Source organism: Manacus vitellinus, unplaced genomic scaffold (genome assembly GCF_001715985.3).
Source record: "Manacus vitellinus isolate BGI_N305 unplaced genomic scaffold, ASM171598v3 scaffold_13_pilon, whole genome shotgun sequence".
NCBI classification, from domain to species: Eukaryota; Metazoa; Chordata; class Aves; order Passeriformes; family Pipridae; genus Manacus; species Manacus vitellinus.
Window position 1 is genome coordinate 14,213,340 of NW_021938999.1, and position 26,128 is coordinate 14,239,467.

Sequence of the window (26,128 nt, forward strand, 5' to 3'; positions counted from 1 at the left end):
AGTTAAGCAGCATTTCATCTGAGGAAAGCAAAATGATATACTAATCTCCAATCAACTAATAATAATTGTATACAGTTCCCAGAATGAGAATTCCAGTGTGTCTCCTTTGTTCCATATACAAATTGAATATTGAAACAAATTTTGTAATTATAATATTTACCTCTAATTTCAGCCATACTTATGAGGAAGGCCTTCTTTGGTCATTTTTTCAATCTAACATATGCACAAGCAGCAAATCAACAGAATCACAGAGGATACACCCACCAGCACATTGCCTTTGCTAGTTTTTTTTTTACCTTGAACTTGAAAACATGCCTTGAAGATTTTGGTGACTTACATATCTTGAGTCTAAATATTAAGTCTTATTGAAATATTTAAGTGCTCCGTTCCAGGATTCTTGACATGACTTGCAATTTTCAAAGCCTACTTCCATCTTCTATCAGTCATGTGAAAACATCAGATGAAGTCATTTCTTTTGTTTTGTACTGCTAAAAATCTCAGTGTGACCCACACGTTTCAAGGTGATGTGTCAGAACACTTGTACAACATGCCAGAACACATACATTTCTATCTGTAATCAGGCAACAAAGTGCTTGCTAAAAATCACTGCTTCAAATGCTAGAAACATCCTATGACAGGTTCAGCTTTTGGTGTTGCTTTTATTTACCAATAAACAATTACACTGCATTCACTGCAACTGTTATCACTCATGAATTTGATATTAGTAGGAAATACCCTAAAGCAAGAGATTTTCCATTAAACTGATGAATCACTAGCTTTGGGGTTGAATTTTGATCTTTGATGTGGCACAAACTTAGCCTCCACGGGGAGACTTCAAGCACTGCTCTTTTGTGCAAATGTGCCTTCAAGGTAGGATTCTCTGCATTAAGAACATTCTCATCTTTTTTTAGGACACTGACAACTACAGTTATCACTCTTGCCATTATTATTTCATAACTCTGTTTCACAGGTAGAAGATAGCTTTGGGGCAGTCATTTATTTCATTATCATGTATTTTCCATTGCAAGCTTGAACATATATTCATTTGGGAGAAGGGAAGACTTGCACAAATTTGAATAAAGAAATATAAACCTGACACCTATTTTTTTTAATCATAATACTAAAAAAAAATAAATAAAAAGAAGGAAAAAAGCAAGAACCCCTGCTCCCTGTGGCAATAGATCATTATAATTTCAATAGGAAGCTCAAAGAAATGGCTTTTCGCCCTCTGGATTGGACTCAAGCTTACCTATAATGCCTTGAAATGGAAAGAACCGACATGTTTCCCAGTGATACTTGATAAAGGCACATATTCCTCAGTAAACAATGCAAAAAGTCTTGGTACTAAAGCAGACAACGTCAATCATGCCCTCGCTATCAGTTCCAATGCTTATTTTCCAAAGAATGGCATCCAAATCACACTGTCAGATAAAATAGAATTCCTGATGTGAGAAAGAAATGTGCACAGCAAGAACACTGGAATATGTATTTTCCTAAAAGATCTGGAAGTCAAAGTACCATGAAATTACTAGAATTAATAACAATATGTCGTCTTGTATTGGAAAAAAAAGGATGAAAATGAGATGAAAGATAAAAACATAAAAATGAAATGCTTTTTGCTATCTTATAACAAAATTCACTTCTATAACAGAATCTTCACTACAGCAAGAAGTGCATATTTTGGCTATAATATTATTTTTATTATACACTGCAGTGCAAGAGAAACAATTCCTTAAAATATAACCAAATTGCTACGTTAAAAAAAAAAGATTAAGTATGGATCTACCTTTTTATCACAGTTCATTTTCAAACATATTAATTAAAATTAAATTTTTAAACATATGTATCAAAGTAAGCATGTCCTATGATATCTAGAATATAGTAACTTAAAAGAGAGACATTTAGGAACTTGTTGAATATTTGAGAAGCAGAGGACAGAGACTTGGAATACTCTCAGGGATCAGAAAGTACAACTACTATGAAGTTCTATCTGAAAATGGAAATAAATTAGGGAATCTATGAGATTCTATCAATTTTTCCCTCCTAGTTTCATAAAATTTTAGGTTTATTATAGAGTTAATTATTAATTCCAAGCACTACATTCCAGTAATAAAAGATATAGGTTAATATTTTAATCAAAATGAAAATGTAGTTGAAAAATATGACATTTATTACAGATTTGTGTTCTAATGAAACTTCTCTAAGGCTTTAAAATGTCTCTATACAAGTGCATCAACAGTCTTACTCTGACAGTCTTTCATTATAAAAGATATAATTTATACTAGCAAAAATCTTCTTTCTCTCCTGTAGCTACCTAAGAGGAAACTACTCTCTCAAAATATCTCCTTTGTCTATATTAAAAAAGGGCTAGAATAGGGCATTTGTCTGTATAGCTAATACCCATTACAGTGAGAAACCAAAACAAACAAAACCTCAGTAGAATCCATGTCATATTGATAAGATTTAGAATAAGTGGCACAGGTGCAGATCAACTTCTCAAAGAGTTCAAATGCAAAATATCTCCTCAGTCAACCAATATTTCAGTCTATTTACAAGTTTGGTCATTAGGCCATTTCAGTATTATGATTCTCCAAGAATGTACAAAATTTTGCCTAAAACAAGAGCTAACTGATGTTTTCCAATGAAATTTTCACATGCATAAATCTATCACATACCATCAAGAGATGTAACATTAAACAGAAAATACGAGAACTAGGTATGTAAATATATGTAAATATCTTGACCTGCTGAAAAACCCTAGTAGATTCAGACAGAGAAAAAAATAAATCTAAAAATAGCTGCAACTTACATGAAGAACAGCAACAATAAAAATAAGCCCTGAAGAAATATGCTGTATGTACAACAGCTACTCATTGGCACTTTCTTGACTGCAAGGGACTGCAAATCACAGTTATCGTCAAGTTATCTAACTACACTTTCCAATCTCCATGGCATATACTTTGCCCAGTTACTCATCATAAATGAGAATAGCTAGGGCAAATTCTTTATGACTAATTTTAACAATTTTTCCATCACTGAAGTAGTAAAGGACAAAGAGAAGATGAAAAGAAACACAACACATCCTAATTGTGACTGTAATGTCAAACTGTATTGATTATCATATAATGAGGGCAGAGGGAATAAGAGACCTAAAGAAGCTAAAGAAGTTACTCTTGGTAGTCTGCCCTATCATAAAAAGAGGCTAGATTCTCTACAGTTTAGCACTTAAGCTTATCCTAAATTATTTGAGACAAATTTCTCATTGGAAATGTCTATCCTTCACTCTCTGTGAAATACTGAAAAGTCACTAGCTTTAACTCAGAAAAAAAATGATACTTTAAAATCCCCCGGTAGCTAAACCCAGATAGTAGGATATTGATTTTCTTATTTGTATGCTGGCACCCAGACCCAGTGAAAGCACTGAGATAAAACTGCTCTTACATATGCAGATAAAAGGGAGCTTTCTAAAGGTATGTCTTATCAGATTAAAGTTAAAAAAGCCTTGAAAAGCTAGAGGAAATCTTTATCTGTCAGATGACATGTAAAAGCAATCCCTGTCCCAGCTTTCTCTGTGGTGTCAGGGCAGGTCATTACATTCAGTCTCACTTTTCAATCCAGCAACTGGCAGCTGTTGGACTTGCAGAAACCTGGTATCACCCTTCCAGTCTCCTGAAAAGTCTCTTTATACCTGTAACCTTTGAGACTTGATCACTGGAGTCTCTCAGCTCCAGACTCTCCTCCAAACTGACCACATTCAGATGCCATTTCCCCCTCAAAGGTTCCTCCTGACCCAAAATGCAGCTCTTGAGACATTGCCTTACAGAGGAAACTTTTCTGATGTTCAGCTACGAAATTAATAAAATATTACACTTGTGTAAATTAAATCATTCTAGTATTTTTCAATATATGCTATGAGGGAAAAAGACAGAAAACTCCCGAATTCTTCTGGTCAGAGCTAAAAAAAAAAATAGCATTTCTTAGATCAAATTTGGAAAAGGCTCAAACTTGGTTACAAGTAAATCTGGGATAATTCATCAACAGACTTCGTTTTCCTAAATTAATCACAGCTGCACATAAAAGCAAATTTTGCAACCCTTGACACCATAAACTAGTAGAAAAGGCAAGACTTGTGTAAGGGTACAAGTAGAGACCCAATAAACTTCCAGTGCCACTGTCAGTATGCCTCTAAATCTCCAAGTGTCTTCTTGGGAAGAAGAAAACCCATCAGGAGCATGCCTCAGGTAACCATTCTGTTCTCTGCTCACTGCTGCCCTGTAATTACTTTGAGCATAACTTCATATTAAAAAAAAAGAAAAAAAAAGTTTGAAGGGTGGAAATTATTTCTAACATGTTTGTTAAAACATGATGCCAGGATTTTTTTTTTAAAATATGTACATTCACAACTAATTATCCTTTCTTATTTTTACAATGGTTTTCAACTTGATGCAGATATTTTCATCCTTATTTATAATGCTCCTTATTTATAATGCCAGGATTTTTTTTAAAATATGTACATTCACAACTCATTATCCTTTCTTATTTTTACAACGATTTTCAACTTGATGTAGATATTTTCATCCTTATTTATAATGCTCTAACTCAATAGCTGCCTTTATGCTACAGGTTAAGCTCAAAAGGAGCTAATATTTTAAAAAATTATTCCAAAATAACAAGGTATCACTGCATTAGGAATAATTCCTAAACCATGTGGCACAGGCAGCTTATCAGTTTTAAGAGATACAACTGGCTGCTCCCAGTTAAAGCCTATGGAGTAAGACTTACAGGGGAACTGTAGACTTCCAGTGTGGTGTGGCTGGTTTCACATTAAAGAAACATTGCTTTATTTGTAATACTTAGTCCTTTAAGTCAAATCACTGAAAAATTTTCAATCTTTTCTTTAGGCTCTTGTAGCTTGTGCAGGAAAGAGTTTATGAGACCATGACAAGAAGTTACACTAAAAAATTTGGGAAAAGAGCAAGATGCAAAGAGGAGATGAGAAGGAATCTATAAACAAGATATGGAATCATTATTGGAAATAAAATGGAGACTAGCATAAAGAAGAGGAAAGAACTGAGCAGCAAAAGTTAGTATAAATGGGGTGGTGGTACAAAGGATAAGAAGTGAAAACAGACAAAGCAATATGAAAACTAATGGGAAAGAGCATCTTAATGTGGCACCACTCGGTTGTCCAATAAAACACTGCAGCATTTGTCCAAATACAACAATAAATTGACACTGGCAAATTAAAGTGCACGGCACAGGCTGCAATAGATCAAACTGAGAGGGTTCTTGGAAAAGGACAGTGAATGAAAACCTGAGAGACCTGTATTAAATTACAGGGCCATTATCTTCCTATGAGATATGAAAAATGGGAATATAATGCCTCCTACCTTGTTGTGACGATAAAACTCATTAATTACCGTGAAGTGCTCCCACATTACAGACAGCATTGGGGAGGGGAAATAAGCAGAATCTAATTGCTGTTGTAGGATAAAGAGTACAAAAGGTCTATTACTGATTGATGGACTACGGGGTTACAAATTGATCATTTTATCTGAGACTGAGAAATCCAAAGGCCAAAGAATGATTCACCTTCACATTCTTGTTTGTTTTTTAAGTCCAAGAAAACACAGTGATTAGATTCAAAAAGGCCCACCGAGACAGTAGAAGAAAAATGAGAGAAGAATCTCCTGAATGTGGTATGTAGACAGGAAGAAGGAAAGCAAACTGTACTGCAGCATATACAGAAAAATACACAGAATTTAAGTTTAAGAGGATTGCTCTTCTGATAAAGTTGTAATTCTAAAAGGATGAGTGGAGACAAATTAAAACTGGTGAGGAGGACCGGTGAGATTAATTTCTTCTCCATCCAAAAGTTAAGATCTAAGAGTCTGTAATAGAAACTGGTCAACAGAGAGAAATACACATCTAGATTCAGCTGACCTTAGACATCTGTCTCAGAACAAACTGAACAGCTCTCTAGAGGTACCCACAGGGACTAGCTTAGATGTCTAATCTAAAAAAAAATAAATTTCTGCTGCTAATTATTCTTAATTGTACTGAAAAAGGAATATAATATCATTTCCCATGAATAAATGAAGGCTCGCTGCATGGACGAGGAAAAAAATATGGACTTAGAGGCAGAAAAGAATGGATGGCAAAAGCAGTTTTACTGACCAGTGCTTCAGAGATGATTCTCTTAAAATCTCTTGATTTTAAAAAAAAAAAAAGAAAAATAAGAAAAAAAAAAAAAAGAAAAAAAGAAAGGCTGTCTCAAACATTTTTTTCAGGCAGGAACAGGGGAGAAGAGTCTGTAGTGTTTGCATACATATTTGAGACCTGGATGAACCCAATATTTAAGCATTGTAATTCTGTTTCCAGAAGTGATCAGCACCTGCCATTCTAGTGACTTTAATGAGAACAGACGAATATCTTTCAAATTTAGGTTACTTTTTATGAAGTTTACCTAAAACATGCACATTTTAAAACTCAGGACAGTCTGGTTTGTTGTATTTGGATTCAAGTACTCATAACTCTATATAAGCATATATAGTAGTTCTGCTTGACATGATCTATGTATCTTCTTTAATTGCCTTACAGCAGAGGCATCAATTATAATAGTGATACCATCAATCTCTAAAGAATACTTGATTAAAAAGTGCAAATGAAGCATGCTGGCAATTCTGATTAATACATTTAAAATATTTTTTCTACGGTTTTATAAATTAAACCTATAATGAAGACAAGCAGTTGTATTATCTCAAGTGAAGGTGAGGATAACTTGTATTCTCCCCAGAAGACATAAAGATTTTTAACAGTTAATGGCAGATAGGAGAGCTCAAACCTCTTAAAGGAAGAGTTTTAGTAAACCAGGAAGTGAAGTATCATACATTTAGTTTAAATCTTGTGACTGGCTTTTCAATTTCCCCAATGCTTGCTACAGTCAAATAAGCAACCACAAAGTGCATGAAAATAATTGTTCAGTAGCATTTTACATCTGCCTTCTCCTCATGTAAAAAATTTCTTACAAAGAATACAGAACACCATAACATGAGCTTGGAAAATAAGGCCAGAAAATGGCTCCTTCAGAGTAAATTATTTACATTTATCATTTTGATCCTCCAGACCTGTAATTATGATTTTATTACATTTCAAAAAGTGAATGATACTGCTGTATGCATCTTTATTCTCTCAGCACATACTCTGACTGATCAGTAACCCAAGCTACATGAAAGGAGACAGACATTGAGAATTAGAACATAAAACATTATCTGGCTCTTGAGGAGAATTTGGAGACATTTTTAAGTTTCTTGCTTTCTTGCTTCTGCAAAATATTTAAATGCTAGTCTTATAGTTTCATTAATATTTTCAATCCCTTAATTTTCAAGGATTACAAGTTAATTTACAAGTAAATCTGGGATTTACAAAAGGAAATAAAATTAAATGAAACATTACTTACATCATTCTGATCATCTTTTGCATTGTAATAGATTATATCATTATTCTGTAAGAGAAAGAAAAGTAATTCTGTTAGTTTCAAAGGCGAGAATAAATTTAAGTAACAATACTCTGTACTATTGTAAAATACATTTTGAAATAAAAAAACACAGTTCTTTATGTATTCTCTCTGAAACAAGACAGACTCAGATCTTTGCTTGCTCTCTGTTGTGTGTCGTATTTGTCATGCTCATGCTTACGTTCATACATTTAATGCTTCTTCCTTGGGAAGCTACATAAGTCACCCAAAACACAGCTAGAAAAGTACGGATAACATTGGACAAACTCGAGAGCTCATAAAAGACTTCCATAAGTTGTTTCTGTTACAGACATGTGACTTCCCCCGCGCAATTAGGTGATTTATGCACCATGACATCCAGCAGACAACAGATACAGCGATGCACGGGCGTTGCTAAGTGGGTTAAGTATTTGTTGCACACACGTTTATTCTTCTATTCACCTCCCACGGTGAAAATACAATCTGCGAAAATACATCACAGCAGTCTGGCTGTGGTAGTGGAGAGCAGATCCTGGCAGCTCTGTAGAAACACTGTACCATGTAATTCAAGTAAAGCAAAGAAGGAGAAGATTGCTAGTTTCCATTACAGAATCAGTGAGAAGCTTCATTCAGCAGTTTGAAAATTGGGCTATTTCCTACAGAATACAGTTTTGTTTTCTCTTGAAATATTTCTGAACCATTTAACAGCCTCAAAGACTTAGGTTCGCTGTAGTAGCTTTCCACCAAATAGAATTGCTGCAATGTGCCCAACAGCTTTTCATCAAAATCAAGCAATTGTTATGTGCATTTCTCTATTAAATAGTATGGACAGAGTATTTTTAAGTCCCTTCACAGATTTTGAATAAATAAAGGAGAAATTACATTTCTTCATGTCCAGCAGCGTGTTTAAAATATTACTTGCACTAAAAAAGTGCAATGAAATGTACTACAAGGTAAAGCACTTCACCCTTATAAACCATCGTTTTCCTCACTCCATAAATAATGACATCATTTATTCTTCTTTGTGACCTTTTAGAGAGTCAGACATGAAATATATTACAGATGAGCTAAATGCCATTTGAGGTAAATGCTATTAACATGAACTCATGCTTTTTGCTTTTCCCTCAAAATGCATTTTTCCATCAAGATGCTGTTCTATCCACAGGTCAGTTGGTTTTGTACTGGGATCTGGATAATGAAGCCAGATACAAGGGTGTGGTAGACACAGGAGGAAATTCCTTTAATCATTAAAGACTAATGATGACTGATAAGCTAATTGTTTATTCACTGGATTGTTATAAAGAAACAACCATATAATGCTGTGGAAGCCTCAGAGTGTGTCGGAAGAGGCAAAAGATTCTATTTTCTTTGGTTCCTCTTACTTTTTACATGGCTGTAAATAGTTTGGGCTCTTCAAAACCCCATCTGATTCTTTAGCAGGCAAAGGATCCAACTCTGATTGGTACTAGCCAGAAACATTAACACAAGTGCTTTCATCACAAAATGATCTGCTCAGTTGAAAAAAAAAAAATGTTTCACTTCAGAAGATAGGGAAAAAAAACTCCTTACGTTAGGTTATGTTAGAGCAGTTCCCCTGTAATCCTTCCCTGGAAGGTTTTGTTCAGGAAAAATGAGCTGCAGGAAAAGCAATATGGACGTACCTCTCTGGATATTATGTATATATTGGTTTTGTTTACTGTTTTCATTCTTAAAAGGAACATTTTCATAAAACACAATGCTATTAGGCCCTCTCCTGCATTGACTCTCATCTAGATATCAGTTTATTTCCACAGCCCCTCCCCATTGCTCATGTTTACCCTAGCAGTACACCCTGTTGTAGAATCATTATTACATAGGATTTTTAACACTGTCCTCAACAGATACAATTATGTTTATCTACTTAAACAAAATGATTCTTTATTGTCAGAATTATATTTCCTCATCTTTTATATTTTTATCTATTTGTTTAAATTGCTCGAAGCTGGCATAGCTTTACTATGTACTTCTACTGGACTGAACAGTATTTTTAAAATCACCTATTAAAGAACTATGTTTCAGAAACATAATATGTTTACAAATTAATTAAAATAAACACCTCCCCATATCAAATGAATTAGGTATTTTGTTAGGCTATTCATATCCTGTACTTCATTACCCTGCCTGGATATATTACCTATATAATGCATAAACTAACACTGACATCAGACATATCTTACTGCTCTTAATACAGAAAATATGAGATACCCAGTGCTACAACACACTAAATGCTGTACAGTTCACAAATTAGATTAATGGATCAGTCAGATCTTTAGAGGACAATTTTTCATAATTTAACTACTTCTAGTTGACAAGAACAAATTGCTTTGTTGCTGGTACTCATGTGAGTAGTTTACTTATTTATTAACTTCTTGACACAAAGAATTTGAATTTTCCCACTGTTGTACACTTTTGCCACTAGGTAATACAACACACTTGGTCAGCAAGCCTAAGATGCAATATAAATATCAGAGATACTTATTTTTGTTTTATCCAGTAATGCTATGAGAGAGAGGGGGTAAATATTCTCTATTGCTTCTGTTAATGAATGAAGGGATTTAATAAGACAGTCCTGAAGCTGAATTTATGAAAGAGAGACTTTAGAAGATCATATGAATAAATTAGAAACTTTAGCATAGTATCAGTATATGAGTTTACAAAATCTATGCAATTGGAAAGGTGAAGGGTAGTTTTCACTGCCTTTAATTCCCCTTTCAAAGCAAACAGTTTCAGCATCTGACAAGGGTATTAGGCAAGGTATATAAAAATTACAATAAGGACCAGGTCATAAATGTTTTATTTGTGACTCTTACTATTTTCTTTTCTATCCTAATAATTTTCTTTCACATTTCCATTGTAAGTATTATCTGCTGAAGTGAGATTGTTCCGTCGTCTTTTTATTGCTTTTCATTTCAATAGTTGTATGTTTTCCAACTTGGGGTATAAAACAATTCAAGTGGGAAACACTACATATTGGCTACTATTAATAAATTCTTAAATTTCACTGCATAAAATACGAAGTTTCTGGTCTCTATAGTGTCTATGTCTAGAGGTTTGAAGAAACACACATCTGCAAATGAAATTTGAACTCACACCAACACTAACTTACACTCAGGTTTTGATTCTCTACTGAGCAACTTTACAGACACAGTCTATTGATTTAACAAATAAATACCTAAACTCAACTCAGGATTATGTGAATGGAACTGAAGTTGGCTTGTCATCACAGGAAATAAAGCTTTTTTTTCAATCACATTCTTTCAAGAACAATAAAAAGGGATTATACCACAACAAGACATATCTGACACTACAGGTAATAATGTATAGTAAATTGTAATAATATATCTATGCCACTTTGTTGTCAAAAGCTATACATCCTCCTTTACCAAGTGCCAAAAAGAAAGCTCCTTGTCATTGCTGCCGCATTATGGTGTCTGTAGGAAAACCTTCTCTCTAAATGTTATGCTAGAATTCCAAGAATTTTCCACATAATATGAGCCCCACCAACTAGTCTAATGTCTCTGTTTTTGGTAGGAAGACTGTATATTTGATTTTTTGAAATATCTGCTTTCCCACAAGAGATGTTTGCGTTTCATTCGGGAAAGAAAAAAAAAATACTCTAAGCCTTAAGATTTTCCACAAACACCCTATGTGGTCAGTTCAGAAATGTTGCTTTCATTGAATCTGTGGTTAAGATTACATATGCCCTCAGGTCTGTCCATGGGCTCCCTAGGGATTTTATGCAACTCTGTGCCCGTGATGGAGCCCAAAATGGTGTTAGGCCTACAGGGAAGATTGAAGGCCTGAAATGAATACTAGAACTTTATGAGACACTCTAATGAACTACCAGAAAATAAATTATTAAAAAAAAAAAAAAGGGAGATTAAGAAACTGGTTTTCTGCAGCTTTTCATATATTAAGAAATTAACGTAATGTATTAATTGAGATAGACATCACAATTATCCTTTTCCCCCTAAAGTAGCAGTTCAAAAACAATTGTAGGTAAAATGTGAAAGCAAAAAAAATTACACTTTTATTCATTTCAGAGATGTTAGAAGATATTGAACTCCCTCAGAAAAGAAAACAGAAGAGTGTTTGTTAAAGATCTCCATAATTCAAAGATTTACTTCAGTGAACCACTGGAGGTAAATATAAAATTAATGTAGTAGATTATATTGCAAATACATGTATATTATATATATATATATATATACACTACTGCATAATCATTAGTGCACGTTTTAAATTCTGAAATTAAGGCAAATATGTTTATTTAGATTTTCTTTTAAAACAGGATACTTCCCATGACTTCTAAGTATTTTACCCAGAAAAGTGCTAAAGCACCCAAAGTGAGGCAATGTATAAAAGCTCCTCCATATTGCAGCTAATCTGCAACTAGTGAGGATTATTTTGGTTTGCAGGTAATGAGGTAGAGTTAGAAATCAACATTTGAAAGAAACCAAACCATGTTGCAAATATATGTCTGATTTTGATGTTGTAGTTTAAAAATAAGTTCTTAAAATTACGGATACAAGTTTTGAGAACATTTTAAAATAATATTAATTCCACACATTTGGAAAAGACATTCACATTAATGAAAGAACTTGGTGTTCTTTTGCTCAGCGTGTGGCAATAAAAATATTAATAATACTTGTCCGTTTCACTTTTCATAGGCAGACCAAATGAAATTAGTGTAAAGGCCTACAAATCCTAAAAAAAAAAACACATTCATTAAGTGTTCATAAAAGATCTGTTTTAATTTTAAAAAATATTTTGTTGTGTCCCCTGAGATACAGAAGTGCATTAAAAAATATTCACTCTAATACCTTTGGGGTAATTAAGATTTAAACCCATCCTAATAAATTGTATGACAAATAAGCCAGGCAGTTTTAGTTTAATCCCTTATACAGTCTGACATGCAGTTTAAGGCACAATTAGACTCTTCAGAAAAGAAAGCTGAATATGGTCTACCACACAAAAAATTATGTCTATTTCTAAAGAGGATAACTTTAGGGAATAAAAGCCTGCAAATAGGGTAAAAGAAGGAAAGAGTGCCAACTACTACAATCTCTTTTGTTATAGCTTTGTAATTTCATATAAGTGAAATGACACATGTAAAAGAGGGGGATTAGCAGCTAATAACTTTTTTTTCATTCAGCATCCATGTGTGGAAATATTGATTTATCACTTGTCTTCAAAGTGAACAAAATGCCAGGCAATACAGTAAACCATTTGCAATTATAACTACAGTGTATGCATGCAAGTACAGTGTTTGAACATGAGCTGTAAGAAATGAGTTAGAAAGTGCATTTAAAACATGATCTTGAAAAAGGACTTAGAAAATATATTTTTTAAAATATTTTTAATAAAAACATTAAAAATATTAACCAGTTAAATAACATCCTCATCAAGAGACATGACCCAATATAACACATAATATGGGCAAATGAGTCACTTGAGTTTGACAAAGCAGTTATTTGGTTGAATTAGGTTTTGGGAAAAAATGTCTGAGTACTAAATTTCAAACACTAATTAAAACCTTCCAGGTTTGCGCTACAATTTATGATAAGCCTTTTTCATCAGATTTGTGTAACGGGCTTTTCTCAAGATTCTATTGAGACTAATGATTGAAATGAAAAGATGAAGATTTCAGGAAATAGCATAAAGGAGCATTAAAGGTGCTGTATATTCTTTCTTTTAAATGATGAGAAAGATCAACTTTTTCAGCATTCACTTACAGGTTGTTCCTTTGCTGAAATTAACAATCCAGAAACCTTCAAATTCATAGACAGTTTTCATGCAGGGGTCACTTATCCATTCACAGAGTGATAAATAAAATGAGTAATTTATTAATCATCTGCATGCTAAACAGTGGGACTAAAACATAGAAGCCTAATATAAACAGATAAATTATCAGATAAGTGTAATATACTGATACAGATGCCAGATAAAAATATACTATATGAAAAATAGATTTTCAAGCCCTTGACATTGATTCTGAAGAATTTTGATCTGAGACTAGATCCAAAGATTGTAATACTGATGGTGGTCAGATTTTAGGCATCTGAATTAAAAACTGAGATTGTGAAAGAGTTCATTGAGGTCTAAACTTAGAAGAATCTAAAACTTTGGAAATATTTGAGATTCCAACATTGATATTCTCTAGGTATCTAGGTATCTATAAGGTATCTATTCTATTTCTACAAGGACCTTTGAAGAACCTCAGACTTCACATTTCTGAGAAGTTTGGACCCTACTTTGCATATTCACAAATTCAGGACCCATAAACTGAAGGCTCTCACCTCTCTAATTTGAGGTAATTCCTATCACTGAACACACCAGTCTTTGGAATATCTAATAATGAATAACAGCCTTTTAAATATATTAAAAGAATTAAGTCACGATCTGGAAATGGAAAAGACATTTGCCTTGCTCTCATCTCCTTTTCCCCTCCCCTTCCTTTCTCCTGACCATGTGAATAGTATAGTTATAGGGCTTTGCTATTTAGAAAAAAAATAATATTATTATTATTTTCAACTCTGGATTCTGCATTAGAGCATTGCATTTCATATAGCAAACCCTACATTTTCTTCCTCACTTTTACTGATTGTGAAAATACATTTAATGCAAATGGTTCAGCTAAAACTCAGAAACTCATGCAATGAAAATAATACTGAAAAAAACCCAAACATGAAATTTCTGTGAAGAAGTATATTAAGATAGCATGCATTTTAAAAATGCAAAAGCTATTTAAATGCATATCCTAAAAACACTGTACTCTAGCTTGAGAGGTAAGTTATTTTACCAAATCATGGTAAGATCAATGGCTTAAGGCAGGTACTTACTTGTAAGAGCAAGTATGTGTTTCAAATAGGAGAGCACATATTATAGTATTAGAGCTTCTGAATACTTACATCTCTCAGGCACATCATGACCTTGCCTTGATCAGGAACCAAGTACAAGAGCCAGGCCAAGTGCAAGAGGCTGAGTGTGGCAAGCTATGACACACATGGAAGTGCCAACAAGGAGTGCAATGAGCCCTGGTACAGGCTGTGCATTGGTGAACGAAAAGAGAACACATGAGAGGCTGGAAAAACATGATAATGCCATGGACTGATTTGACTGGCATCCTGCAACACCTGCCTATAAACTCCCCAGTAACAGAGACTGTAGGGGAACGTTGTCATGTGAATGTTTGACATGTCAGGAGAGTCAAGCATCAAGGTGGAACCAGTCAGCAATGGTGCCAAGCCACTGCCCACAGCCCAGACCTGGGGGAAGCATCCCATGTACCCCAGGCTGGGCTCTGCCAACTCACCAGCACTGTGACCAGGTCAAGTCTCAGCTTATTTTTTGCATAGGGAGACACCTCAATATATTAGAGGACTGAGCAACCACCAACCATACGAAGTTCAACAAGAAAAAGTGCTGGATTTTGCACCTGGGATGGGGCAACTCTGGATATACATACAGACTGGGGAATGAGAAGCTGGAAAGCAGTGACAGAAAAGGGACCTGGGAGTCCTGTTGGGTGGTAAGAATATGAGTCAGCAGTGCCCTGACAGTCAGGAGGGCCAACCATGTCCTGGGTAACAGGCAAAGCATCGCCAGCAGGGAGAGGGAGGGGATTGTCCCTCTCTGCTCAGCACTGGGGCAGCTTCACCTTGAATATTGTGGCAGTTTTGGGTACCACAATATAAGAAAGATATTAAGCTACTAGAGACTGTCCAAAGGAGGGCAATCAAGATGGTGAAGGGTCTTGAGGAGAAGCCGTATGAGGAGCTGTTGAGGGCACTTGGTCCATTCAGCCTGGAGAAGAGGAGACTGACGGGAGACCTCATTGCAGTTACAACTTCCTTGTGAGGGGAAGCTGTAACCCCATCTCTGTGGTGACAGTGACAGAACCTGAGGCAATGGCCTGAAGTTGTTTCAGAAAAGGTTTATGTTGGATATCAGAAAAAGATTCTTCGCCCAGAGGGTGGTTGGGCACTGGAACAGGCTCCCCAGGGCAGTGGTCACAGCACCAAGGCTGACAGAGTTCAAGAAGCATTTGGATGATACTCTCAGGTACATGGTGTGACTTTTAGGGATGATCCTTTGCAGGGCTAAGACTTGGACTCGAACCTTGTGGGTCCCTTCCAACTCAGCATATTCTGTGATTTTCTGCCACAGCCCATCCGTTTCTTGGCTCACTTAATGGCATGACCTTCACAGTGGCACATTGTCTCGTGTTCCTTTCTTCACCATGACAATATCTGATTACATGCTGAATTTAACCACGCTTCATTTAATTTGTCTTGTGCAAATTATAATTAGTAAAGCTGAGTAAGAAGTTTTTTATATCACATTCAGATCTCAGGAGAAAACCCTGCTATTTTTCACAGAGTGCAATAAACAGGATTTTTTTTCCTCAGTGCCCATATTATAGTACATTATACATTTACTTAGAAAAATGAGAAGTAATGAAGAGTATTAAAGTTGCATGCACAGCCTCAAAAGGAGGCATAACAAACACTAAAAAGGGTACTTCTGTCTTCACATCTCTATAATTGATCATTGAAACTGAAAAGAATAACTTCTCCATGTCAAACAAAACTCCAATTTCCAGATATTTTTCACGGTAAGAATTGTAAGAAACTGCCATTAGACTACTTAAGCTGTCAGGATGATACTTAACTCCAATCTAGAACGTTTTTTTGGAAGAAGATGATAGAGAGGCAATGTAGCAAATACCATAACTTTGTACACAACTTTTTTCCAAAGACTGTTTCAAGCCATTTTATTTCGTACTGAGATGAAACACACTACAGTCAACAAAACAGACTCTAGAACAAATCCAGCCAAATCTCCCTCAGTATACTTACTATGTCCCCAAAGGATGACAAAAAAGTCTAGGATTTTATGTACTTGCATGTACCAAGAAAGAAAATCAAATTTAAAGAACTGGCTGCATATATAAAGAAATACAAATAACCATCCTCTCTATTCCTCCTCCAGTCCTCTAAGTCAAAAGCAAGGAACATAGAGACAACCCTGAAAAACAAAAATATTTTAAATCCATTTTAATTTTGGTAAATATATTCTTCCAAAAGGTTCAGGAAACTACTAATCTTCTCATCACAGTAACTTCCTCAAAGTATAAGGAACTGTGAATGGTTTCTTTTTATAAGGCAAAATGCAAGTGATTACAAAGCAGATTTCCAGGTGGGAAAATCAAATTAATTTGTTAGCAGCTAATTAACCTCTATATCACACTATCTGATCAGTTTAATTAAAGCAGCAAAGTATGTTTATTTTAATTTATTCAGCATTATTTTCTTTAGTTGATGAAAGAACATAAAAATAAAATAAATAAAAATAAATTTAAAAATTGTCTAAACTGATTGCATATTATCTAGATTGTAAATACTGGTACCAGTAAAGTACAGAGACCTAGTTAAACAATTTGGACATGAGTTTACATCAGATTCACAGGAAATCAGCATTCTGAATTCATACTTATGGAGCTGCTGGGATGTAATGAATCTCTTGCACTATGATAACTGAATATAGAAAATATGCCAGTCCTCCAACTCCAAAAAAATCTGCAAAAGCCTTTTAGAAAATTATTTTCCACCAAACAATGGGCAAACCTTTAATAGAATTTGTTCCCAAAAATGAGTGTGCATCTGTTACATTATCACTGTCTTCTATCCATTACAGCCAACAAATAAGAACATGTTTAGCAATGTTGCAATCAGTGGTTACAAAATACTTGAAAGGAATCAAATTTTGGGCATGTGACATCACAATGGAATAAAAGCTCAAGAGTCTAGCTTTTCAGTGATCCATAAGAGTGGCTGAAGAGGGGATAGTGCAAGGCTTATCCAAACCCAGCAGTACACTGAGGTCAGCAGTCCGTAGGATATTGCTCTGTTCCTGCATCATCTCAAAGTTCAGAACAAGAATCTGAGGATAAATGTGTATGTGTATTTTAAAAGAATATTTTTATCACTTTTTGCATACAGATTTGTACTAATTTAGTCAATCAGAAGCTGCTAAAACTAATCAGTGCTGAGCAGAGACAAAAATCAGGAAAATTGCTGATAGATCATGACAGGAGTTCAGGATTCTCAATGGAAAATTCTCGTACCACTTGCATTTTCATCAGAAGATAGTCAGGCAAGATAAAATGTATAAGGAACAGACTACACAAAAGTGAACTCCACAAGTCATGACTGCCAGTATTACACAAGTAAATTTATACCATCTTAATCCCTCTGACTTTGTAATGCATTAAACAATTAATGGCTATATGTAAGTAACTGAATTGTAACTTTTAAAATTTAGTCATTATGATCAACTATATGAAATGCAGAGCATATTCTTAAAGAGATTGTTTTGTTTCTGGCCATAAAATGGTAACTATTATTCTAAAAAAATGGTTATCCTCACTTCCAATTCCACACTTATACCATGAAAATAATGTAAATATATCCAACTTAAGTCTGACAAACTTATTCACAATTAATGTCATGAAGTTTGCACTGCAGCTACCGGAAATCCACTGACACAAAAAAACCCACATATTTTTATTTGCACTAGAGTAACATCTTTAAATTTTTTTTCAAAGACTTCACATTGTGTTTTAAACTCATTATTTAAGTTCCTACTTCCTTGGAATTGCATAACAGTTAACGACATTAAAAAATATTAGAGGAAAAAAATTAAGTTTTAGGTATTTGCAAAATGCTGCAGGAATTATGGATTATCAGTGCTGGTAATTATTCTTAAACTTGAGAATATATGAGTGGGTTGATATTTGGATCAATTTTCAGAAGTTCAGGAATCATTCTGTGATCTTAAAGACCATGAAGTCAAATTTTGCCTTTGAATATGTCCGTTTTGGCAGGAAATTAAGGGAAGAAAAAAAAAAACACAAAACCTCCACATTATTTCAGTATATGTTTGGCTCCAAAAAAATTTGAACTTGTTGTTTGATCCATTCAGATGATTTTATTAAATTACTGAATATAGTATATAGCAATCTGTATACGAGTTGATAAAATGTAAAATACATAAAATGCAAAAAATATTTTCCCTACTAAAATTATACCAAATAAAAATAAAATCAGTGCTATCAAACAATTTTTCTGTCATCCTCCTCTTTAAATGTTCACGCAAAATTCAGAGATTTAAGTATGATAAACAGTGTTTTGTATGAAATATTAATTAAGACAAAATTTATGTCTTCATCCTAATTTTTAAAAAGTGCTTTAAAATGAAAGATGAAACTGTGTAAGACTAGTATTTATATATATATGTACACTTTGAGAATATATCCAATGGTTAAAACAGTTCCACAAAACCAGAAATTTTCCCCTCTATTACCCTCTTTAGAAAAAAAAATAAAATAGTATCTCACGAGGAATATATCACATAAAGTCAATGTATTTAAATTCTAAGCAAAAATACCCAGATAACATTAATACCTTTTAAGAATCTCACTGGAAGAGAAAAATGCCAACCTTTTGCATAATTTTCCTTAAACTGCAGCAGTAGAGAGCTTTATACATCTCTTTCTTTCCTCATTTATCCATATGTAAAAACTAAAATGCAAAAGATTTTAAGTTATTTCTGCAGGGTATTACAATACTGTGTAACACAGGAAAAATGAATTTTCACATATAAATTATGAAAGTCAGATCCAAACTTTGGATCATATCTTACATAGTTGACACTGACCTGTAAAGTTAGTGATCTCTAATAAATTTTTTAGAAGCATTGATCTCTTTCTCTGCTTTCATCAATTCTTCATTGAGTTTATTCAATCTCTTAGAGTGTGTCCACAAAATCCACAGACTTATAACATACAAAAAGAAAAAAAACACTCAATTGCTATAACTAATTGTACACAATTTGCTAGGTAATTAGAAAACAATGCAACAAAATATCTTCATTTCCTCCTAAATGTGACAAGTACCTTTTCACAAGGTAATGTAGTTCAAAACACGTCAGGACATGTCTTCTTTTCAGATGGTTTTGGCTTACCCACGTAAACAAATATTCCTGTCATATTGACTGTTCATTATTTTAATGGGCCTCTTATAAAGATAAATCTTTGTTAAGATTTTAATTTAAATTATTTTTCTCTATCTCTGATGCCTTAGAAGGAAAGCAACTCCGGACAGCAGTTACCATGCTCTAAGAAATATCTCATGCTCACCTAATTAATAAAGAACACAAGGAATCCTAATTTAATTATTCAGCTTTGACATCCGTTTTGTGCATGTCTTGCACTCAATCACAGCAATAAAGCAAAGCTTCATAAGCACACCTTATTTCAGAAGCAGTTCAGTCGCATCAGACAAGCCAGCAGCTGGAAAATATCATTCATTTTACTATTTAACATAAAATGATGAAGACTTTTCCAGTTAATTGCTGCAAGCAAAAGGTTCATATCAAAAATAATTAAAGCATAATTACTTTTCTTCTTAATTATTGATATGTTACACTGGTATGCTGGAAGTCATGCAGAAAGAGTAGTAAGATTTAAGAGCTGTATCAACATCTTGCTATTATGTTTCTCAATCTTAACAATTGTACTAAATGAAAAGTAATTTGTGTTTTCTTCCATGGATCACTACAGGGGTTTTCGCTCATGTATTTGATGCTTATTCCCCAAAATGCAAAGAAATACAGACACACCAAAACTTGCGACTAAGCTGGTTGGGATCTCACAGCAGGGAAAGGTGCTTGGATAAGCATTTGCACTGTCACAACCACAAGCTGCTTAATTTCAGGGAGTCCCATACAGCTTTTGACAGCAAATTATGCAATTTAAAAAGACTTCATAAATTTTTTCTTTCTTTTTTTTTTTTTTTTTTTTAATATATTGAAAGGATGTGCCTTCTTTTCAACACCCAGTCCTTTTTTCTAGAGATAGTTGAGGAGTTGTTTCTTGGTTTTGCCATTTTCCTGAGTACAATGAAGCAGAGGAAAAAACTACCAAAATAAATGTTCTTTAAAAACAGGGAACAAACAAAAATAAAGGAAACTAGATACTAATTACATCTCCAATGCTGTTGTGGAAGATATTTCATTACTAAACAGAACAGAACAGTCCAGCAGGAGGGAAAAAAAAAATCAAAAATGCAAGCAAAACCCAAACCAGATTCTTCTTTAATTATCCAGTATTTTTATATAACTTAGGCAAATTAATTTTCAGTAGTATAAACTAAGAAATAAATAGCAAAAATTATAATAGTAAAAGCCAAGATGCTCAAACACAAGATTATATAAAGAAAAATGAGCAAGATTAGAAACTGATGCTGTTAAAACACCCAAATTTTATGCCTTGAAAATATTATTTTCTAAGTTGCACCATTTCCTTCTCACAATTTCAGAAACTTTGAGCAGAAAAGTACAGAAACATACACACATTATAATTTAGAGCTTCCTAGATATCACCAAGAGAAGTCACAAGTATACTTTGAACACTGATAATCTCTGTCACTCAGCCCAACAATCAGGTCCATAGATTTGTTTTATTCAACGGTATAGATTTGTAAATGTAAACTTTAGAAATGCAATAGTGTTCCAATCTTGAGCTTATTTCTTAGAGAAATACATGAGAGAGTTAGAATTAAGACTCCACCTCCTTCTGAAATGAAATATGCACCAACAAGAATGGGTTATAAACAGGAAAACGTACAGCTTTGAGATTACTTCTGCTACCACAGGGTCACTTCACCCACTACAGCCTTTCCTGGCGCTGCTGGCCCTCTGCCTTTTACTCCCTACCCTACACTTTTCAGCAGTTGGGATGTACTGAATGACCTATGGCTTTAGGAAGTCCCAGGCTTCACTCAGAAATGCCCAGTGATCCTCATCTCCTTCTTTAACCACCTGTTTTTCTCTTTACCATTCGTACATTTAAAGAGCAAGTCTCCACCTTGAATTCAGAATCTCAAAACATGACTTAAATCAGTTGAAAGCCTTATGCAACAAGGTTAATATCAGTAAATCTTTATATACATAGATACAGATATAGATATAGATGATATAGATGATATAGATATAGATAGATATAGATATGGGGGGAAGAAATAGACTGCAAGTATTTGGAATTAAATCTCCCATGTAGCGTGATCCCCTATGAAAAGGAAAATATTTCAAGTCAGCTGTCACCAGAAGAAATGTCAACAACTATCTTTTGGAATTAATAAATATATTAATAATATTTTTGAAAAAAACTTCAGTCTTAATCCAGCCTTTGTTTTTTTCTGTTGGCATCTCTCACCAAATTTAAAAAAAAAAACACAAAAACAAAAACAAAAACAAAAGCATCCTTTGCTGTAGCAACACAGCTCTATCACAAAATACCTGCATATGCTAGTAAAATAAAACTGAAATGTTCTGTCTAAAAGATGGGGAATTGTTACAGCAAAACTTTCTCTAAAAATGAGTATTTTAGAATATTTTAAGTCTAGAGGTCATTTAAACTATGATACCCCTAGCAAATTAAATTAAACTTGCCTATATGGAAAACATTCAGTCTGGTAGGAAAGTTTTGCTGGAAGTCTTCTTTAACGTTTTATGTTGAAAAAAAGTCACAGACAAAGCACTAAAAAGTTTTATCTGGAGAAAAGACCAGAATTTTGTGCAAGCCCAGAAAAATATCAGTAGAGCCACCTCCTTAGTTTTACTGTTCCCATGTGTAACTCTTAAGAAATGTAAAACTGAAGTTATCCTCTTGAGAAGTGGTAATGCCCAAAGGACTAAGAAGAGAATCCTACCTGAATTAATAATTCATCAGGGATTATTCATTTTTTTTTAAAAGTAAGGATCCAGTCTGGATAAGCAGAGTCACTTTTATATTTATCCTTCATATTTTCAAGAAAGTTACAATAGACAGTATTTCAGTACAGTATAATTTGGGACTATCAAATGGCAAAATGAAAACAGAATGATACTGTTTTATATAAACACACAAATCACAGTCATATAATTGTCCTAAAGATCTCAAGATCTGCTAAGTTCTAAAGTCCCTTCAATGAGACTTCGAGTTGTTTGTGCATTTATTTACAGAGTTATGAATTGTTGAAGGCTGATAGCAAAAGTTAACTGGAAAAAAAATAAAACAAATGCTTACCAGCTACATTTTGAGTGAAATCAGGTAGAATTTTCAAGCATGGAATTTTTATAGCATGATGTAGAAGAATGTTAGGTTATTGCTAATTTTGAGGAGTTTCTCTGCTCTGTATTATACACATCTCTTGCTTTGTGGCCAAGTCTACAGAAATACCTGACACTACTTCCATCACACATCATCATTTTTTCAGGACATAAAACAGCCACAATTCCACCTTTTGTTTAAATTCTAATGAGAATTAGACTATACTCAGGGGATCGAAGGATAAGAATTCTCAAATCCCTTGAGCAAAAGGCAGCTTTTAATAATAGTCACCTCATACTTCCAGAGCATTTGCAAGTCTATGCAGACTGAAACTCATATTAAAATTTCTACTGTATTTCAACTGCAAAATAGGGCAGACATCAAATATTTTCTGTTCTCAACTACTGTACAAGCCCCTCTTCTAGGAACATGGCTTCTTCGTAGTCTAGAGGCCTAAAAACTTTTAAATATGGAAACTTTACAATTCCCATGTTAGCTCCTTTTTCTCTTTCTAAAAGTAATGAGTTGTGACAAAGATGGGTCAGGATAATATGTGATGGGCAATGGGAAAATGAGTTTTCCTAGGAAACAGAGGAAACTAGTTAGATCCTAGTTATACTGGCAAGGACAAATCATAGAGAAAGATATTTTTAGTTTTGAACTGAAAATATTTGACAGAGAAGCTTACAGACAAAATAAACAGCATCCCTGAAGTCCATTTCTAGTTGATTTTACTGATTCATCAAAGGTAGTACAGCAGTGCTACGTATTAATTATATCATATTTACATGAGCGACTGAACTTGAGGGTGAAAGGTAAAATACAAAACTAGTCAGCTTCATCTGTGCCACAAATTAAATGAACTCATAAAAAATGTGCACAATAGCAACCTGTAGAAAGCTTTTCTTAGCATATTGTACTCCTCTATTGTAGACTTAAGAACCTAGAGGGTGTTAATAAACTGAGTGCAATAGTATATCTTGCTTTTAATAAGATGTTTTTTCTGAAAACCCATTAAAGCCTCAGTCAAAACGAAGGTGATAATGCATATGTATGGTGGCTTAATAATGAGAAATCACACCTTTCTTTCTTTTCTTCTTAACCAGGTCCTTTCCTCCGCTTCTTTTTCAGAACCTGTACATATTTTAAATTAGTTGTCTGGTCAATAAGTAAAAACCGTATTAGATGTCTTTAGTGTATTTGATTTTTCAGATAAAATGGAATGCTTGAAAGCCTCAACCGTGATTGAAGGTGTTTCTTCACTTTACTCTAAAAGCTTTTTTGGCAAGTTTCCAATCAGTGAAGCATTTCACTGAACACATGAGATCCTTGCAATGATTTATACTATTAAGTTACACTCCTGTACTCAAGGTAAGTATATTAAGAGATGGTAAATAATCAATATCTAAAGACCAAAAGATATTGCAGGAAAGCTAGCTCCTCTATGGCTACACATTTAAAATCCCTGCTTATAATCTCAAAATTCCTAAAGTGTGCAAAAAAATAAATGAAGGATTGCAAATATGATTAGAAATGTGTTCAAATTACACTATCACTCATACTAGTGTAATTCTTATACAGGATCATATCAGATATAGTACAGAACAAAAGCATGGAAGAGATGTCCTATGGCAATCCTTATTTTAGAGGAAATCAATGACTTCTAGACTGACAGACTCACCTGAGAGAGTCTAAGAAGTTATAAAAGTCCAGGCGAGGTAGCAAGCAGTAGTAGTCTTAAAAAGTTTTCTAATTACATGGATTTTTTTTTAATTGCCTTTAAAACATTTTTCTTATATCTAACCAGCACCTCCTAGATATCTGTAAGCCAGAAGACACACTGATACTTTGTGAAACAAGAATCCAAACATCAGGGGCAGGATGCTGGGGACAGACAACTGAACAGTGGGATCCTGTTCCCAGGAGGGAATGCCAGACAAATTCTGCACCAATCTGGTAAGGCTTAACATCTCCAAACAGACTTCAGCATGAGCATGTTCACAGCAGATTTCTACATTAAGGTGAAACTCTCCTCACTAATGATGGAGATCCTAGGAAGCTGAGCTGAGTGTGCTTTGAAGGCTGCAACTACTGTATGTCCTGCCTCTCTTTGATAAACACTATTGAAAATAGTGAAGAAATGTTTGTTCCTGCAATACTCCCAGTGAACTTTCATGAGTCAAAAGGTATAAGTGATTTGATAAACATCAAATAGACACCAGAACAACCCTTTAATTTTGGTAAATATGCTTTATTTTTACTTCCTCTGCACCTACTTCTCCCAGTGCACATACATAGCTCCATCCCCTGAGTAGAAAGATGCCCAATTGCAAACGATCACCGACAGAAAAAATGTTATCTCATTCCTTTCAGTGAGACTGGTACATTCAATTTAAATTATACACAAATGAAAACTATACGTCATAGATGAGAAGGTGGCACACAGCCCTTCAGAGAATAAAATATTATCCTCCCTAAAACCTTGACCATTTAAATCTGTCAATTTAAATCAATCACTGGTATAATTTTTTTTAGAGTCACAGAGGCCTTAAAAGTGTGAGGCATTATCCAAAATTAATCAAAATCATTGGAAGATTTATTTCATTGAATTTTGGATCAGAGCATTGTGTGAAGATACAGACAGCTTTGACATTTTGCCTGTGTTTAGTGTTATTAAAACTTCCACAAAATTATAAAGTATATATGACTTACTAGGAAAGGATCCCACATCTGCTCTGTGCCTGTGGGGACCAGTTCCCTGTACCTCATGCCTGGTGCCAAATCTAAACAGTATCATTTCTCACAGATGCTCTTTGCACACAAGAGGAATGTCAGAGGTACAATCCATGACAGAGCTGTATCCTCCCTCTGATGAGCTGAGAGAAAAAGGATTCTAGCTTGTTTCCTTCACAGAGTTTTTTCCTCTTTCAAAAGACAAAACATGTTTAGTAAATTGCCTCTTTACAGTGAAACAGTGTTAAAGTTGAAAGTTTGTTGGGTGGTTTGTTTGTTTTCCAGTTGAGGCTTTTAAGATGCAATGTTTTAGCATTGTTGTAGCATCCACAATAAATTACAGACAGTCCTGAAAATCTCCAATCTGCAAGATACAACAGAGATTCCCACTACTGCTCTGCTCTTGTAGGTCACTGTTTGGATCAATTCTTGTGATAGACTTGTTTTATCTCAGTTATTCTTTTCATCTTCCATTTCTTTGCTGAGTAACTTTTCACTACAGTTTTACACAGCCAACATCTCTACTAGAAAAAAAATCGTAGTTCCAAAGTCATATTCCCATGACTTTTTGTCATTACTTTTAAGCCTGGTTGGTACATAAACACCAGCCTGCATATTACCATCAGAACAAATGTCGTCTCAGAAATACCAGGACACAGATAATCATCATTTACACAGAAGAATATAAAATGACAGTACTGGTTTAA

General features: G+C 34.2%; 1 protein-coding gene across 1 annotated transcript in view; it reads right to left on the bottom strand.

The window, feature by feature from the left end:
* The window catches only part of CACNA2D1 (calcium voltage-gated channel auxiliary subunit alpha2delta 1), a 375,571-nt gene that overhangs the window by 172,860 nt on the left and 176,583 nt on the right, over positions 1–26,128 (bottom strand). Inside the window, exon 5 of the mRNA XM_018068109.2 lies at positions 7,460–7,504. Coding sequence (XP_017923598.2) covers positions 7,460–7,504 — 45 coding nt within the window. The remainder of the gene's footprint in view (positions 1–7,459; positions 7,505–26,128) is intronic.